At 43.5% G+C, this 16,190-nt stretch overlaps 1 protein-coding gene across 3 annotated transcripts; it reads left to right on the top strand.

Moving 5' to 3' along the window:
* Positions 1 to 612: 612 nt before the first annotated feature.
* Positions 613 to 15,694, top strand: Rbm22 (RNA binding motif protein 22). 3 transcript variants are annotated; one of them, XR_003712283.1, is made up of 13 exons: positions 613 to 733; positions 1,104 to 1,157; positions 3,939 to 3,968; positions 4,732 to 4,864; positions 5,973 to 6,073; positions 6,676 to 6,848; positions 7,470 to 7,670; positions 9,471 to 9,635; positions 10,887 to 10,975; positions 11,112 to 11,243; positions 11,952 to 12,790; positions 14,256 to 14,359; positions 15,137 to 15,694. XR_003712283.1 is itself a non-coding variant. In XM_028774273.1 (11 exons), the coding sequence occupies exons 1-11, from the start codon at positions 680 to 682 to the stop codon at positions 12,080 to 12,082; spliced, it is 1,263 nt and encodes a 420-aa protein (XP_028630106.1). In that variant the 5' UTR covers positions 613 to 679; the 3' UTR covers positions 12,083 to 12,856. The 3 variants fall into 3 exon arrangements, 1 of the variants encoding a protein (XP_028630106.1); XR_003712282.1 differs by having other exon boundaries at positions 14,927 to 15,694; XM_028774273.1 differs by lacking the exons at positions 14,256 to 14,359; positions 15,137 to 15,694 and having other exon boundaries at positions 11,952 to 12,856.
* Positions 15,695 to 16,190: the final 496 nt, after the last annotated feature.

Genomic DNA, 16,190 nt, shown 5'->3' with positions numbered 1-16,190 from the left:
TCCTGGAACTCACTCTGTAGACCAGGCTGGCCTCGAACTCAGAAATCCGCCTGCCTCTGCCTCCCAAGTGCTGGGATTAAAGGCGTGCGCCACCAACGCCCGGCAAATTTTTTAAAATAAATATTTGAAACAAATCATAAAAGCCAAATGGTAGTGGTGAACAGTTCGAGGTCAGCCTGATCTAAGAGTGAGTTTCAGGACAGCCAGGCTGCACAGAAAACTCCTGTCTCAAAAACAAAAAACAAAACAAAAAAAAAAAAACAGAAAAAAGAAAAACCCAAAAACATTTTCTATTAAAAAAAAAAAAAGTAACCAACATCCTTACCATAATGGTAGGGTGGAAACAGAAGATAATGGATGTCTAGTTAAATGTAGTTTCCTGGTAATGAATCCGCTTCTAGTACAAAGTATTAGAAACACAGACGTCTGCGCCTAGCCACGACTAACTGCGTTTCGATCCCACCGGTTCCTTATTTAGAAGCAAGGACCTACAAGTGAGCTCCGAAGAAGCGCCTTGAATCGCCGGCTTTAACGCGAGGCCACGCCCCGACGCGAAGCCACGCCCCGCGCCGCCCTGGGCGCGCAGATTATACGTAGCCCGGCGCTAGCCCTGAGCCTGCCGGGATTGTGGCGGTCGGTCTCTCGAGTCGGAAGCTGGAGCTGTCCCGGGACTCCCGATATGGCGACTTCTCTAGGTTCCAACACCTACAACAGGCAGAACTGGGAAGACGCGGTGAGTGCACGCCGGAGGAGGACGCGGGAATGGCGAGCAGGGAGGGATGGGGAAGCCTTGCCTCAGGGTGCGGTGGGTTCGGCCAGAGCCGAGCTGCGGCCTAGCTCGGTAGGGCAGCGGGGAGGAGAGCGAGCCCTCGTGCGGCGGATCAGGGTCCCGGGACCAGCGGTGTCCCCCGGCGACTCCACACTTCCCAGATGCTTTCCTTTTTCCTCCTGCCGGAAGTGCAGACAGCGCCCCTTCCCGAGCCGCGGCCAGCGCGGGAGCTGGGGCTCCTGCCAGCCTTGCATCCTTCCCCACCCCAGGAGAGTGACTGAGGGAACAGGGTCTTCGGGACTTGATCTTCAACAAGATTTTCCATTTTCTCCAGGACTTCCCCATTCTGTGTCAGACGTGTCTTGGAGAAAACCCTTATATACGAATGGTAAGTGCTTTTTTGTGCAGCGGGAGTTAACTGTTCCTTATGCTGTGGTCCATGCAAGGTGACTGTAAAGAGTTTCTCTTAGCCATTAGAAGAATTGATGCTCGTTTTCTAACCCAAAGCGCAGGACAACTTGCAAAGTACTACTCTACCTATTTCCTCTCCTAGACATTGAGCAGTAATCCTGTAACGTAGGAGCTGTAATGTAACGGCAAATACTTGTTGAGCATCTAACCTAAAAAGTAGGTCTTTTGACAGGAAAGTGTATCTTTATGTAGCACTACTTCCTGGCTACTAGTTACGTATCTCTCAGCCACTGCACCTTGTGGTAGTCTCTCTAGTTTAAGGTGCACTCTGTCTCCTCTCCAAAAAGGGTAAAACAGTGACAGGCAACAATGATTATAGGGTTGTATGTTGTGATTGGCCTCAGAGATGCTGACTCTATTATGAGAACAGAATGTTGTGGATATATACTATGTGTCAGCACAGGTGAGCCCAGAGCAGTTATCTTCTGCACAAACTGTAGAAAGACTTGACTGTAACTATCATCCTACTCGATTTGGTGGCTAGAGACTTTAGGAATTTTGGTTTTCTTTTTTTTTGTTTTGGGTTTTCAAGACAAGGTTTCTCGCCGGGCGGTGATGGCGCACACCTTTAATCCCAGCACTTTGGAGGCAGAGGCAGGCGGATCTCTGAGTTTGAGGCCAGCCTGGTCTACAGAGTGAGTTCCAGAACAGCCAGAGCTATACAGAGAAACCCTGTCTTTCTTTTTTTTTTTTTTTTATACCTGAGACAGGGTTTCATTGCGTAGCCTTGGCTGTCCTGGAACTCACTCTGTAGACCAGGCTGGCCTCGAACCCAGAGATCCGCCTGCCTCTACCTCCCAAATACTGGGATTAAAGTCGTGCGCCACCACCGCCTGGCCAGAATTTTGGTTTTCGCACCAAAAGAATTTTTTTTTTAATTATTTATTTATATTATGTATGTGAGTACAATGTCACTTTCTTCAGACATACCAGAAGAGGGAATTATTACAGATGGTTGTGAGCCACCATGTGGTTGCTGGGAATTGAACTCACGACCTCTGGAAGAGCAGTCAGTACTCTTAACCACTGGGCCATCTCTCCAGCTCCCAAAAGAATTTTTAAAATTCATCCCATTAGATAACATATATTATGAAAGATTTAGATGGCATATCCACATTCTAATGTAAAAATCATAGTTCTTATATTGATGCTAATTTTTTTACTTATAGACATCATTGGGTGTAAAAACAAATATTGTAAACCAACCATGAGTGGTGATGGCTGCCTTTAATCGCAGCCATTAGCCAAGTGGATCTCTGAGTTCAAGACCATTCTGGTCTGCAAATCAAGTTCTAGGCCAGCCAGCGTTGTGCAGTGAGACCTTGTCTTTTTCCTAAATTCTTCCCCACTGTGTACCTCCTCCAAACCAGTGACCTAGAGAACTATCATGAAGAGAAACTGCTGACCACATTTCGAGAGTAGATGCTTTGGAAAGCCTTTCTAGCTTTAGGTGCTGCTGTCTCCAGTCTTGGTTTTCCTGGAACAACCATTAGATTGGTAGCCAGCCCCACCAGACACATAGCCAACCAGCCAGGTGATTGGATTGATTCTTAAACAGTTTCCTCAAAGATTAGTCAACAGGAAACATTGCTGGAAATTGTGAAAGCTTTCACCTGGAAAACAAAGTAGCCCTTGAAGTAGCCACCTCCCAGAACAGACTTTTTTCATTCTTATTAATTTTTTTAGGCTAGCGTACAAAGTGATGGATTTCATCTTGGCATTTTTCGTATGTACGTACTTTGTTTTCAATTCTTTTCTCTTTCACTGCCCTCCCCCTTTCTCCCTGCCCCTTTGTGCCTCGTTTTCTTAGTTTCCCTAGTTTACCCTTCTTTCTAACAACACCTGTTTTATTATCCCTACATACAAACTCTTTCTTCTCACTTGGTCCCTTTTCTTGGTTCATGATCTACACACATACACAAGCACAATTTGAAATCTAGGTTCCACATATAAAAGAAAATATATGGATTTCCATTAGGAATTTTAGTTCTTGAAAGTCGGAAGTAGATCTAAGAGTTATACCTCTGGGAAGACACTTGGTATTAGATCCATCTACTCTTAAGAGAATATGACCTTGTCAGAATATATCTGTCTTAATTTTATTTCCCTTGCTGTGGTAAAACACCCTGATAAAAACAACTTAGGAGAATGGGGTTTTATTTGGCCTACAGTTCATGGATACAGTCCATCATTATGGGGCAGTCAGGACAACAGGAACATGAAGTAGCTGGTTACATCACATCCAAGTCAAGAGCAGAGAGTGAATGCATGTGTGCTTGCCAGTGCTGAGCCCCTTCTTTACTTACAGGGTCCAGGGTCCAAACTCTGGGGATGGTGAGCCAGCCCATGATCAGGCTGGATCTTCCCACGTCAACTAAAGAAACCAAGATAAACCACACACACATGCACACAGGCTGATGTGGTTTAGGCAGTCCATCATGAAGACTCTTCCCAGGTGATTTTAGGTTATGTCCAGTTGACAATTGAATCTAACCATCACAGCATCCCTTACCATATCCCCAACAAAAAGATGATTTAGGTTTGATTTCATTATCTTTATAATTTCAGATATCTCCAGACACATACCATATTTTTTATACTTTGAGGTGAGGGGGGAAAACAGATACCTGGGTTGGTTTCATTTGTCTGTCTGTATGCTTGCTTTCTCTGTGGTAATTCCAGCTCTTTTCTATTACAGACCAAAGAAAAATATGGAAAAGAATGTAAAGTAAGTATGTTTATTAAGAATTAACTTTCATTTTCTTTTTTAAGATCTACTTATTTATTATGTATATAGTGTTCTGCCTGTATGTATAGCTGCAGGCCAGAAAAGGGCACTAGATCTCATTATAGAGAGTTATGAGCTACCATGTGATTGCTGGGAATTGAACTCAGAACCTCTGGACAGACAGTGCTCTTAACCTCTGAGCCATCTCTCTAGTACCAACTTTCATTTTCTTTATCTCTTTTCTTCCCTTTATTCTACTCCTGGCTTTGTGCTTACTAAGTTTTAAGGTCCTCCATTCAAAGTCCATGCTCACAGCTTTCATAGACTTGTTGATATAGTCAGTAACTGACAACTAGCATGGCAGATAAGAAAATGACCATTCTGGTGTAAATTCATAAACAGGTGTCTAAATATGCACCGAAAACCACAAGTTTGTATGCCAGGCATTTTAGCAGAGGAGGACGATTGTGGCTGCCACAATATTCTGAAAGAGATATTTCCTGCTTCACTTTCCTTGTTCCCCACCAAAAAGACATAAAGAGATTTTTAATGTTGTTTACTTCTAGGTAGGAAGGCTTTGATTTTTGGAATGTTTATTTCTATACTGTGTTAGCTTTTTAACTTCTAGAAAAAAAAATAAATGGGATTGGGTTGGCTGGCATGTGAATAGCTGATTGCCAAGGTCAACTCTCCATACTTACTCAATCTGAATTGAGTCCAGGTCAGAACAATTAAGATTCTATGCCTCTTGATGTCTGTTCAGATCTGTGCCAGGCCATTCACAGTGTTTCGCTGGTGCCCTGGCGTCCGCATGCGTTTCAAGAAGACTGAAGTGTGCCAGACCTGCAGTAAATTGAAGAATGTTTGTCAGACCTGCCTGTTAGACCTAGAGTATGGTATGTTTGCATGTTCACTAGATCTGAGTGTGCAGGTCCCCAGCAGGCCAGCCCACTGCCTGCCACTTCTTGTTCCCATCCCACGCTAGAATGCAGACTGAGGCCTCTAGAGACCTCCTGAGCAATAATAGGAACTTCAGGAGCAATTGGGAAGAACTCAGAACTGGCCTACACGCCTGTCTCTGTGCCAGTTGGAATAAAATACATTGCTCCTATGATAGTGTGTGTGTGTGTGTGTGTGTGTGTGTGTGTGTGTGTGTTTTGCCTGAAAACTTTGCACAGTCCCGAACAAGTTCTAATTATGCTGAGGGCTGTTAGGACCAGGTATTGCTTCTATTTCAAAACACTTGCTTCTGGGATTGTTTTTATTTTTTATGTAAATGAGGTTTTCCTTTCAGAAAAAGTTACGTACCAGTAAGGGGAGGGGGCAGAGAGAGAAAACATGTTGTGGCTGAATATTGTTTTATATTATTCATATGTTTGTCGGGAGGAATGCAGTGTTACTAAACATAACTGGCCATCCATAGGAACTTCAAGACCAATCTAACAATAAACCATTGTGTTCTATGTGTTTTAAGTATATTGTGTTAAAAGCTAGATACTCTATTAACTTACTTTGGCCCTAAAGTAGTCTTTGAAACAATTCCTAAAACAGCCACTTCACCAACTTCCATGTCAGCACGGGAATTTGGACAGTTTCTTAGGGTACTCTCTATAGCAGTTGTTAGCCCAATGGTGCTAAACAGTGTGATTTAAAACATTGTAAACTGTCACCAAGTAGGTTGATGATCTGATTTTAAAGATTTATTTTTGTCTTTCATTATGTGTGTGTATATATGGGGGTGGGGTACACATGTGACTATAGGGCAGAGTCTAGAAAAGGGTGTCAGCTCCTCTGGAGCTGGAGTGACAGTGAGCCACCCTGCATGGTTGTAGGGAACTGCACTCTGATCCTCTGCAGAGCAGCATGTGCTCTTAATCACTGGGGCATCTCTTAAAGTCTCCACCAACTAGGATGGAGAAGGGTGATGTTGTAGTTTATGTACATATTGAATATGAATATGTTATCAAATCTAAGGTTTTTAATTCCTCAATTTCTTTGTACCAGGCCTACCCATCCAGGTTCGTGATGCAGGATTGTCATTTAAAGATGACATGCCTAAATCAGATGTCAATAAAGAATATTACACCCAAAATATGGAAAGAGAAGTATGTTTTTTATTTTCATTAAAATCTAATTATATCACTTCCTCTCTCCAGCCCCTCCTGTGTCTTCTCTCTTCAACCTCTCCCATTCCCCCTCGAAAAAGATGACCTCTTTTTCTTTTATTAGTGTGGTGTGTGTGTGTGTGTGTGTGTGTAATTCCTTGCTTGCCACCTGCTGGATTCATTTAATGTGACTTATCTGTACATGATTTCAGAGCTGACCACTATGTACTGGATAAGCAATTAGGATAATCATCTCCAGGAGAGACTAACTCTCAACAGTCCTTACTTGCATCTACTTCTTTGTCTAAGGATGGGACCCATAAGAGTTCCCCTTTTTGAATTAGTGTACCTATTGTTCGTGTTTTTGTTTTAACAGCTTTATTGTTGAGATATCATGGGTGCAGCTTCCCTGTCATTTCTAGAAAACAGTCTCACACCAGACTTCCTGGCCCTCTGGCTACTGTCTTGATGCCATTGTTTATCTGGGGAATAGATTGTGTATACATGCTGCTGTGAGTTGAATCCAGGCCTTGTGATGTAGTTTTCTATTTGATAAAAACCCTAATGAATTGACAGCCTGTAACGTTGTCTTCTTCATGCAGATTTCTAATTCTGATGGAACACGACCGGTTGGAATGCTAGGAAAAGCTACATCCACCAGTGACATGCTACTCAAATTGGCCCGGACCACACCATACTACAAAAGGAATCGGCCCCACATTTGTTCCTTCTGGGTGAAAGGAGAGTGTAAGCGAGGAGAGGAGTGCCCATACAGGTAAGAGCTGAGCCTCCCTTTCAGACTCCTAAGTAGTGGGAGACTCTAGCTTAAACTCGAGCTGTAATGCTAAAGCTCTAATGGTCTGTTTGCATGTAGAGTATCTCCTGTCATGAAACTTACATTATAAGAGCCTGGCAAACTTATACTTTTTACTTAACAACTAAGCCTTAAGGAACTAAATTGCTATGTCATATGATGTACATGCTGACTGTTTCTAAGTTAATAAGTTCTCCATTTCTATGGTAATTTGGTGTCCATTTAAATGGTGGGAATAGCAAAATATAGCTGAAGTCAAAACAAAACCAATCTCCTGAAGGCTACTTCTGTTTCAACCAAGACTGCCAAGCATCACAGTTAGGGGTTTAGCTAATGATTTGTTAACTGTAACACCACCCCCTAAATACATGCCGTTTTTCTGAGGCGAACCTCACAGCTTTAGTTGGATTCTATTACAGCGGTTTAAGCTGATTACTTAGACCATCATGATGGCTGTATATGACAGAGTGCTCTGTTGGTGTTTGCTCTTGTTTAGAAGCAGTATTTTTGTATAGACATTTTCTAATGTCAGACATTTGAGGGATTCTCACCATTGGTGCATTTTCCTCTTGTGAATCTCAGACACGAGAAGCCCACCGATCCAGATGACCCTCTTGCTGATCAGAACATAAAAGACCGGTACTATGGAATTAATGACCCTGTGGCTGATAAGCTTCTAAAGAGGGCTTCGACCATGCCTCGTCTTGACCCACCAGAGGATAAGACGATCACCACACTGTATGTGGGTGGTCTGGGAGACACCATTACTGAAACAGATCTCAGGTTTGTGGGCATCATTTCAGAACTCTTTTTGCTTTTAACTGCCTTTGAATAAATAGTTTGAAAAAACATGACCAAACATGACATTTCTATTTCTTTATTCAGTCTGTCATTAATATGAGTGCTGATTCAAAGTTTTATAAAACTCTTTTTTAAGGTGGCTGAGTAGTTGTATTTTTCAAGAGTGCTTTTTCATCTTTCCCTCAAAAAATAACATAGGTGCCTAGACGCCCATTTGGATTTTTTTTTTAGATTTATTTTTTTTAATTACTGTTTATGTGTGTGATCTGTGTATAGGCTGTGCAAGTGGCTTCAAGAACCCAAAGAGCTCTAGAGCCGGTGGGTGACTGTGAACCACTCAACATCAAACTCGGATTCTTTGCAAGAGCAGCATGTGCTTTTAACCTCTGAGCCAACTCTCTCTTTTTTGGAGGGGTGGGTATTAGGGCATGGCATGGTTTCTCTCTGTAGCCCTAACTGGGCTGTTCTGAAATTCACTCTGTAAACCAGGTTGGCCTTGAACTTAGAGATTTTCCTGCCTCTGTCTGCCAAGTGCTGGGATTGAGGGCATTGTGCCATCACTGCCAGGCAAAGAACGACATACCTATACACCTGATTATTATAGAGGGCAGGGAGCCCTGTGATTCTAAAATTCTTTGGTTTAAATTGTTGCTTTTTAGCAGAGATCTCAATTTAATTTGTACTTCTGGCTTACACCATGCTTGACTAGATGAGAGATCTCGTCCAGGGAGATGAAGTGAAGTAACTCCTGTCCTTGGTAGCCTTTCTCTTTGAGCTAGCAATCTCCATGGGCCAGCTAGCTTTTGTAAAAAAAAAAAAAAAAGGCTAGAGGAAATACTTTGGGCCTAGTTGAGCATATGTGATCTCTTCTGAGATATTACTCCCATTTTTGTTTTCGTTTTGTGACATGTACTTTCCTACAGCCCATGCTAGCATGGCAAACTCTGAGGACCTAAACTCCTGCCTCCTGCCCCCACATCCTGGTACTAGAGTGATAGACATGAGCCACCAGGTCTGATTTGTTTTGTTTGATTTTGATGTGTTTACTTACTGTGTATTTTTGGTTATTTTCAGACAGGGTCTTGTCATGTAGCATAGACTGTCCTGTAGCTCAAGATCTTTCTCTCTGGTACTAGGATCTAGGTATGGGCCACCACAGCTAGCCTTTTTCTTCATCCCCCACTTTCTTTCTTCTTTCAGGTTTAAGCTTTTTAAATTTTATTCAATAATTTTGTATTTATTTTTCCAGTGCTAGGACTCGAACCCAGGACACACATATTAGGCCAGTGTTCTCTGCATTGAGCCACTCAGTTTTCAACCCTTAAACATTTTTTGAAGTGTTCTTGAGTCTGTATAATAGTATTTGCTTGTAGCCCCAGCTAAGGTAAGATCACTTGAGCCCACGAATTCAAAACTAACCTGTATAATATAGCAAGGCTTAATCTCAAGTGAAAATAGTCTTGGCTCATGGATCATTAACAGCTGTAGTTTGCCAGTGCCTTATACTAAGGGTAAGAAATTATGGCTCTGAAGTAACCAATTAAATACCCTCCCCTCCTCCCCAAGAAAAAGCCTAAGATATATGAGAACTCTTGCCTGATTTTTCTCTTATCTCCAACAAGTAACAGTAGGGTAGGTATGAGGAGAACTTAGAGACAAGCACACATAGATCTGTGGCACTCACCTGTCTACTAGTGACGCAGAACAATTTCATAGCCCGTTTCCATTTTCTAAGCAGCATCTGGGTTACTAACTTGTTTTCCTTGGTTTGTGTTTCTTCAGAAATCATTTCTACCAGTTCGGAGAGATCCGCACAATCACTGTTGTGCAGAGGCAGCAGTGTGCCTTCATCCAGTTCGCCACCAGGCAGGCTGCTGAGGTAGCCGCTGAGAAGTCATTTAACAAGCTCATCGTGAATGGCCGAAGACTCAATGTCAAATGGGGAAGGTATGAACAAGAGTCTTCTAAACTGTTTTCACCTGGAATTGAAAGCTTTGTTTATGTAGGCTTGACACAGCCTTTACAAATCTTTAGGTCCTTCTCTAGTATTTTTTACATGACTGTATGGATATTTTGCTAACATGCATGTCTGTGCACCATTTGTGTGCCTGGTGCCAGAAAAGGGAGTTCGATCCCCTAGGACAGGAGTTACAGATAGTTGTGAGCCTCCATGTAGATGCTGGGAATTGAACCAGTGTCCTATGAAAGGGCACCCAGTGCTCTTAACCTCTGAACTATCCTGCAGCCCCTTCTTTAGCGTTTCTTAGTATTTGGAAGCTTCTTCCTTTAGAAATGTATTCAAGGTCTTGTTCTAACAACCAGCTCCTTTGGAGGTCTTCATGTTCCACCAGCCATTATAAGTTAAGCATAATGCAAGGTTGCCAGATGTGGTTGTTGGGAGTTTACAGTTGAATTAGACCTAATGCTCATCTCAGACCGAGTACTAGGGGCAGGGGAAGGAGGTGAAACAGAAGATTATCTATTTTAAATTTAAGTTTGAAGTTGACTGCATAAGAGAGAAAATGCCATAATTTTCTTTCTTTCTTTCTTTCTTTCTTTCTTTCTTTCTTTCTTTCTTTCTTTTCTTTCTTTCTTAAGCAGAAGGGGGTATTGTGTTTTTATTGTTGTTTTGTCTAGTTTTTGGAGACAAGAGTTTCTCTGTGTAGTCTTGGCTGTCCTGCAACTCATTCTGGAGACCAGCCTGGTCTTGAACTCCCAGAGATCCCCCTGCCTCTACCTCCTGGAGTACTGGGATTAAAGGCTTGCACCACAAAACAGCCGTAAATTTCAAAGGGGACTGACTCTGTCTCCATCTTGAGAACAGAGGAGCAGGCTGATGGCACGTCCCTTCCTAGAATGCTTCCTGTATGCTGAGTACTTGCTATACACATGAGTGTTGTCTTCGCTGGCAGTGACAGTGGTGTTTGGGTTGTTTTGTTTTGTTTTGTTTTGTTTTGAGATCGGGTCAGTATTGTCCTGGAACTCGTAGAGATCTGCCTCTGCCTCCTGAGTGCGGGGATTAAAGGCATGCATTACCCAGTCCGGCCAACTTCTACCTTCAAAAATCTTCACTCTTGGCTACTTTATACTTTGACATCTGTGGGAAAAGAATATTTGCTAAAAAGGGAAGGAGGGATGGAACTTCCTTTTACTGGGGATTGCACACAGTGCTGATAGCCTGTGTATATATGTCTCCAGATCCCAAGCAGCCAGAGGAAAAGAAAAAGAGAAGGATGGAACCACAGACTCTGGGATCAAGCTAGAACCTGTACCAGGACTGCCTGGAGGTCAGTTGATGTCAGAAAGTCATTCAGCTGGGGTTTCTTTGTTAGAAGATACCAGGCTTGACTCTATAGCCTGTGTGGCAAGCCCAACATGTTCGTGGTAGAAACATGGTACTGATTGTCTTCCCTTCCTTTCCAGCTCTGCCTCCACCTCCTGCAGCAGAAGAGGAGGCATCTGCCAACTACTTCAACCTGCCCCCAAGTGGTCCTCCAGCAGTGGTGAACATTGCCCTGCCCCCACCCCCTGGGATTGCCCCACCGCCACCACCAGGTAACTGCCTTCTTCCTTCCTGGCCCTGAGAATCCCTTGTGAAAGTCCTGTACTTCAGACCATCTGCCACCAGTCTGTTCTTTGTCAGTTCATCCTAATTGATGAGCTGTTACCTGTCCACAGCAAGGATAGGAATCAGTAAACCAGCACTTTCATTAGATAACCTTCCTACAAATAGACTGTCACGTGCATGAATGACATGGAGTTGGTTAAGGACTTGAATTACTCTTTGGCTTATATACTTTATCATGTCAGTGTTCACCAGTAAACAGTTCAAGCAGTAGCACCCTGTGTGAGTGTTCATGAGAGTGTGGACGATGTAGAAAATAGTGGGTGGCTAGTGTTCTTTGATAGTGAGCCTGTGTCTTTGAGGAAGGTCTTTCCATTCTGGAATCAAGCATAGAGAAAGGGTCTTGGCATCGATCTGGTTTCTTTCTAGTGGCCCCCATCCTGATTGATTTCTATCTGGTAGGATTTGCCATGTTTGATATGTAGCAGACAGTTGGGTGACATACTAACAGGTGCATGAGTGTGGAGTTTTTGGACTGAGCGAAAAAGCAAGGAATGAAGGCAGAGAGTGCTCAGTGAGTCTTGTACACTGACATTTACTTCACACTTTACCAGCCTTGATTTATGTGTGGGTGGTTGTGAGAGGTTTGGGAGGTTGTCAAGGGAACTGCAAGCCTAATTTGTTCTCTTCCACATCAGGTTTTGGACCACACATGTTCCACCCAATGGGACCACCCCCTCCTTTCATGAGAGCTCCAGGACCAATCCACTACCCTTCTCAGGACCCTCAGAGAATGGGAGCTCATGCTGGAAAACACAGCAGCCCCTAGCACAACACCGCCACTCAGGGGCTCTGAGGAAGAAAGGGCGCTCTAAAATCCTAGAAAATGAATCCTGGGATAAGTATAATTTCCCTTGCTTTGTAGTTTCCATGGTAGCTGAATGTGTTCAGATGTGGGCAGAGAACACAGCTATGCTTCCCCACATGTATTCAGAGGATTGGCGGGCCTAAAACAAGCTGTCATGAACATAGCTGCTTACCACTATAGCAGTACTAAGAGCCTTATGTCTGATCCCTTCCCACCCTGTGGAGAACACGCACATGGGTGAACTGGAATAACCAATGGAGTCACCATCAGTGTGTTCATTTTGTATCTTTTTGGGCGGGAGGCAAAAATTGACCTGCGGTTTAAAAAAAATATTTTGACCATTTTTATGTCTATTTGGTATTTTCTTTTATATCATCTAAAAAAAATTTAGTACTAATCATTGTAGTGGCATAAAAGTGATTTAACTAATTTGAAGTCATACCCTCAGAGAGGGTACCTGAGATGAAATGGTTTTAAGGAACTTCCTGTGAAACACTTTGACAAACTAAAAGGAAGAGCCTTAGAGTCCATTTGACTAAAAGACTATCTGCCTGCCTGCAGCTGGAACTGGATCGTCCGCATTACCTGTGTCTTCAGCAGCTCACTCGCTGCCTCTGGGCAGGAGCCTGTTCAGTCTTAGAGTGTTTGGATTTAACTGAACTGTAGATGGTAAGGGAAATTTGATGTTGTATTGTATTTTTTGTTTTTAATTAAAACGGGTCAATTTTCCAAATGTTCCTGGATTTCTGTTTCTTTTTACCCTTTGGTATTAAATGTGAAATAAGTAAAAGCATGTTATGTAAATGGCAATTTTTTCAATTTTTTAAGACTTTTTTGGGGGGTTTTGTGGGGGGGGGCTAGGGGTGGCTATGCACTTTGAGATAAAATCTTCATACATAGCTCAGGTTAGTCTTTCTTATAAGCCCTTGAATACTGGTATTCTAAATTTTTCTATGATGGTAAAAATACCCATCCTTTTTAGTACTAAGAAGTTGGTAGTATGGTTTGAAATAAGAACCGACAGGAAGCTGACTGTGGTAACACGCCTTTAATCCCAGTGCTTGGGAGGCAGAGGCAGGTGGATCTCTGAGTTTGAAACCAGCCAGAGCTACATATTGAGACCCTGTCTTTAAAAAAAAAGAAAGAAAGAAAAAAGAGACAACAATCATAGAGTCTAGCTTGTGGCTTTGGTTAGATGGTAACTTGAAGTGTCATTCTTACACCAACCACTGTAAATGATCAGGAAAATCTAAAATGGGTTTGATGCCATTTTTATCTAAAATCTGTACTTCAGAGCTCACATGTAACTTGGAAAACAGTTAGACAGTTGCCTCTGTCACCCAAGTCCCCAGCCAATATAACAGTGTTACCCACAGGACAGGCGCCTTCACTTAGTGCACCGACCTGCATCCCAAGCCTCCCTGCACAGCCCTCGAAGGCACACCCAAAAGTGTCTGCTCTGGCTGTGTATGCTTCCCTCATGTGGCCAAGCTGTGCCATTGCTACTTGAATGTGCTGCTAGTAATAGCTTTGAGCTGTTCTTGTGACATCTCATGCTTTCCGTCCTTGTCACCACTGGGATACACCACAGGAGGTTTATTAGTTCTTCATGTGTAATTTAATGAATTTGTCTGTTAGCTTTTTAAAAATTATTGGTTCTAGGGGCTGAAAGTTAACCCTTTTAAAAGAAGGGATCGTTTTAATAGAATGTGCAGAAAAGCACATAAAACACAGATGTATAACAGACTTGAACTGTTTTAAAGTGGACATCTGTCTAGCAGTCGGCTAGGTCTAGAAATAGAGAACTTTCATTCACCCCAGAGGTATTCATGTTCCAGTCATTCATAGCCACAAACCTTCCCTCCAGAGTCACCACTGTTTTGTCTGCATTACTGTGCAAATACCGTACAGGCTATTTGTTTGACTTGCCCTGTCTCCCACTGTGCTTCTGAGAGGTAGCCTTATGGTTATGTGGGACTAGTTGATGATCATTGCTGCCTGCTCTACTACCAGGCTTCCCAGTGTTTTGTTGGCTAGTCTTGATAGTTTATATAAAGAAAAGTATACAAAGTTAGGTTTGATGTAGGACTTGTTAGGTCCTCAAAATACTTAAAATGTTTATTTGCTTTCTCAGGATCCAAACTTTTCCTTCTTGAATAACAGCTCATGTAGGGCGGTTACATTACAGACCAGTGGTTTGCCTGCGGTCTGCAGGAATGGAGGAGATGCAGAGGAAAGGTGCGTGCTATAGGCCATGCCGGACAGAAGCTGGTCACTCTCAAGTAGCAAAAACACGTCAAGAAAAGGAATGAGGACCTACTCTGGGGTTCAGGACTCTGACTTCCAGAACCTTTCTGTGCCTGTCAGATAGGTTTCCTTCCCGAGAGCTGCACAAGCCATCCAAGTCCTCCTACTAGCCAGATGGTGTTGGTCTTTAGATTATGGAAACTTGGCTTTGACAGCTCCAAATCCAAGAGAAAACACCAACTTTGAAGAATGCCAAAATTCAGGTTACGGATTGCCTGGAACCAGGAAGGGCAGTAAAATTCCACAGAGTAAAAGAAAAATGCATCCACTGCGCTGTCCAGCCTGGCCAAGGGTTCCTGTCAAAAGGAGCCCTTCCATCATCAGCCTCACACTGACCTGAATCCTGCATTCTCACAGCCTGCTTTATAAATGGCATCCACTGCGATCTATTCCAACAGAACGGATGGGGCAAGAAACCTAACATGGTGCCCCTGTGACTGTCCCATACTGCGCGGTCTCAAGCCCTGCAGAAGACCTATACTTGTCCTTGTCTTACAGGTGAAGAAGCAGAGGCTCAGTGTGAAGAGGCTTTCCCAAGTTCATACCACTCAGATAAACCAAACCCCAGCTAGCGGAATGCCCCCTCACCCCACCCCCATTAAGCCCTAAATCACAATTCCAGAGTGAGTGAGCATCAGCTAGGGCAATGGTTCCATTTTGACGGGAGTCCCTGATGGACCCTTGCTTCTTTAATTCTGCTCCTTCTAGAGATTGGATAGCCACATCTATGGAACAGGGTATGGAGAGAGCCTCCAAGACATTGTCACACTTCGTTATCAGCAGTCACAGCCCCATCACTTGGGCTAGGATCTCTTCAGACTGGAGGATGGAATAGTGTCTACATGTTCCACTTTGTACCTGTTCTATAAAGGACATCACAGGCTGACAGCCCCCCACCCCCTTTTTATCCCCTCCTGTTCCAGGCCTTGCCTCCTATGGACTTCCTGATGTCTGGCATTTTTCCTAGGCACCACACAGCAAGTCATGAGGCCATTGCTAACTCCTTGCCCCTTGACCCAGTAGAGCCTCTGTCTCTACTACAGCCTCCCCTCTCTCCCCAAAACGCCACACTTCAACTCCCAGCTCAACACATACCAAAAATGGCCTTATACCACACCCTCTTTTCTTGGTGGGCTCTCGTCCCTCCTCTAAGGTCTGGTTCAAGTCCTCTGGGAAGTTTCTGGAATCCCACCAATTCACTGAGGGTTCTTCTCTTCCAGTTCACTTTGCTCTCAGCTGTCAGTATACAACTGCCTTACAAATCGCTTCCCTATCATGTCCTTCTTGAGACCTGGGCCTGGCACTGTCCAGCATGGAGCATATTTCAAAAACGCCAAGAGCATGTGCAGATGAAAGCCAACTGGGTCTTAGTAAGTGGGAAGTCTTGGAGTTCACGTCTGTCAATCAGCAGTTGGGAAAGGGAGGCAGAAATATCAGTTCTAGGTTATCCTCTGCTACGGATCATGGCCAGCCTGAGTTATAACTTTTTTTTCTTTTAAGATAGTTTTGTATAGCCCAGGCTGGCCTTAAATTCACTATCTAGCCAAGGATGACCTCAAACTTCCAGTCCTCCTGCCTCTATCTCCCAAGTGCTGGGATTGTAGGCATACCCCCCACCCCCATGCCTGGTTAGTGTGCTAGGGGTCAAAGCCAGGGCTTTGTGCATATTAGGCATGTTAAACAAAGCATTCTACAAACAGCTGCATCCCCAGGTTACTCCTTCCTAACAGAACAATCTACACGTAGAGGGTCTACTGCTGAG

This window comes from Grammomys surdaster, unplaced genomic scaffold (assembly GCF_004785775.1).
Source record: "Grammomys surdaster isolate TR1022 unplaced genomic scaffold, NIH_TR_1.0 239, whole genome shotgun sequence".
Taxonomy (NCBI): Eukaryota; Metazoa; Chordata; class Mammalia; order Rodentia; family Muridae; genus Grammomys; species Grammomys surdaster.
The sequence above is the reverse complement of the archived record's forward strand: the minus strand, read 5'-3'. Positions and strand labels throughout refer to the sequence as shown.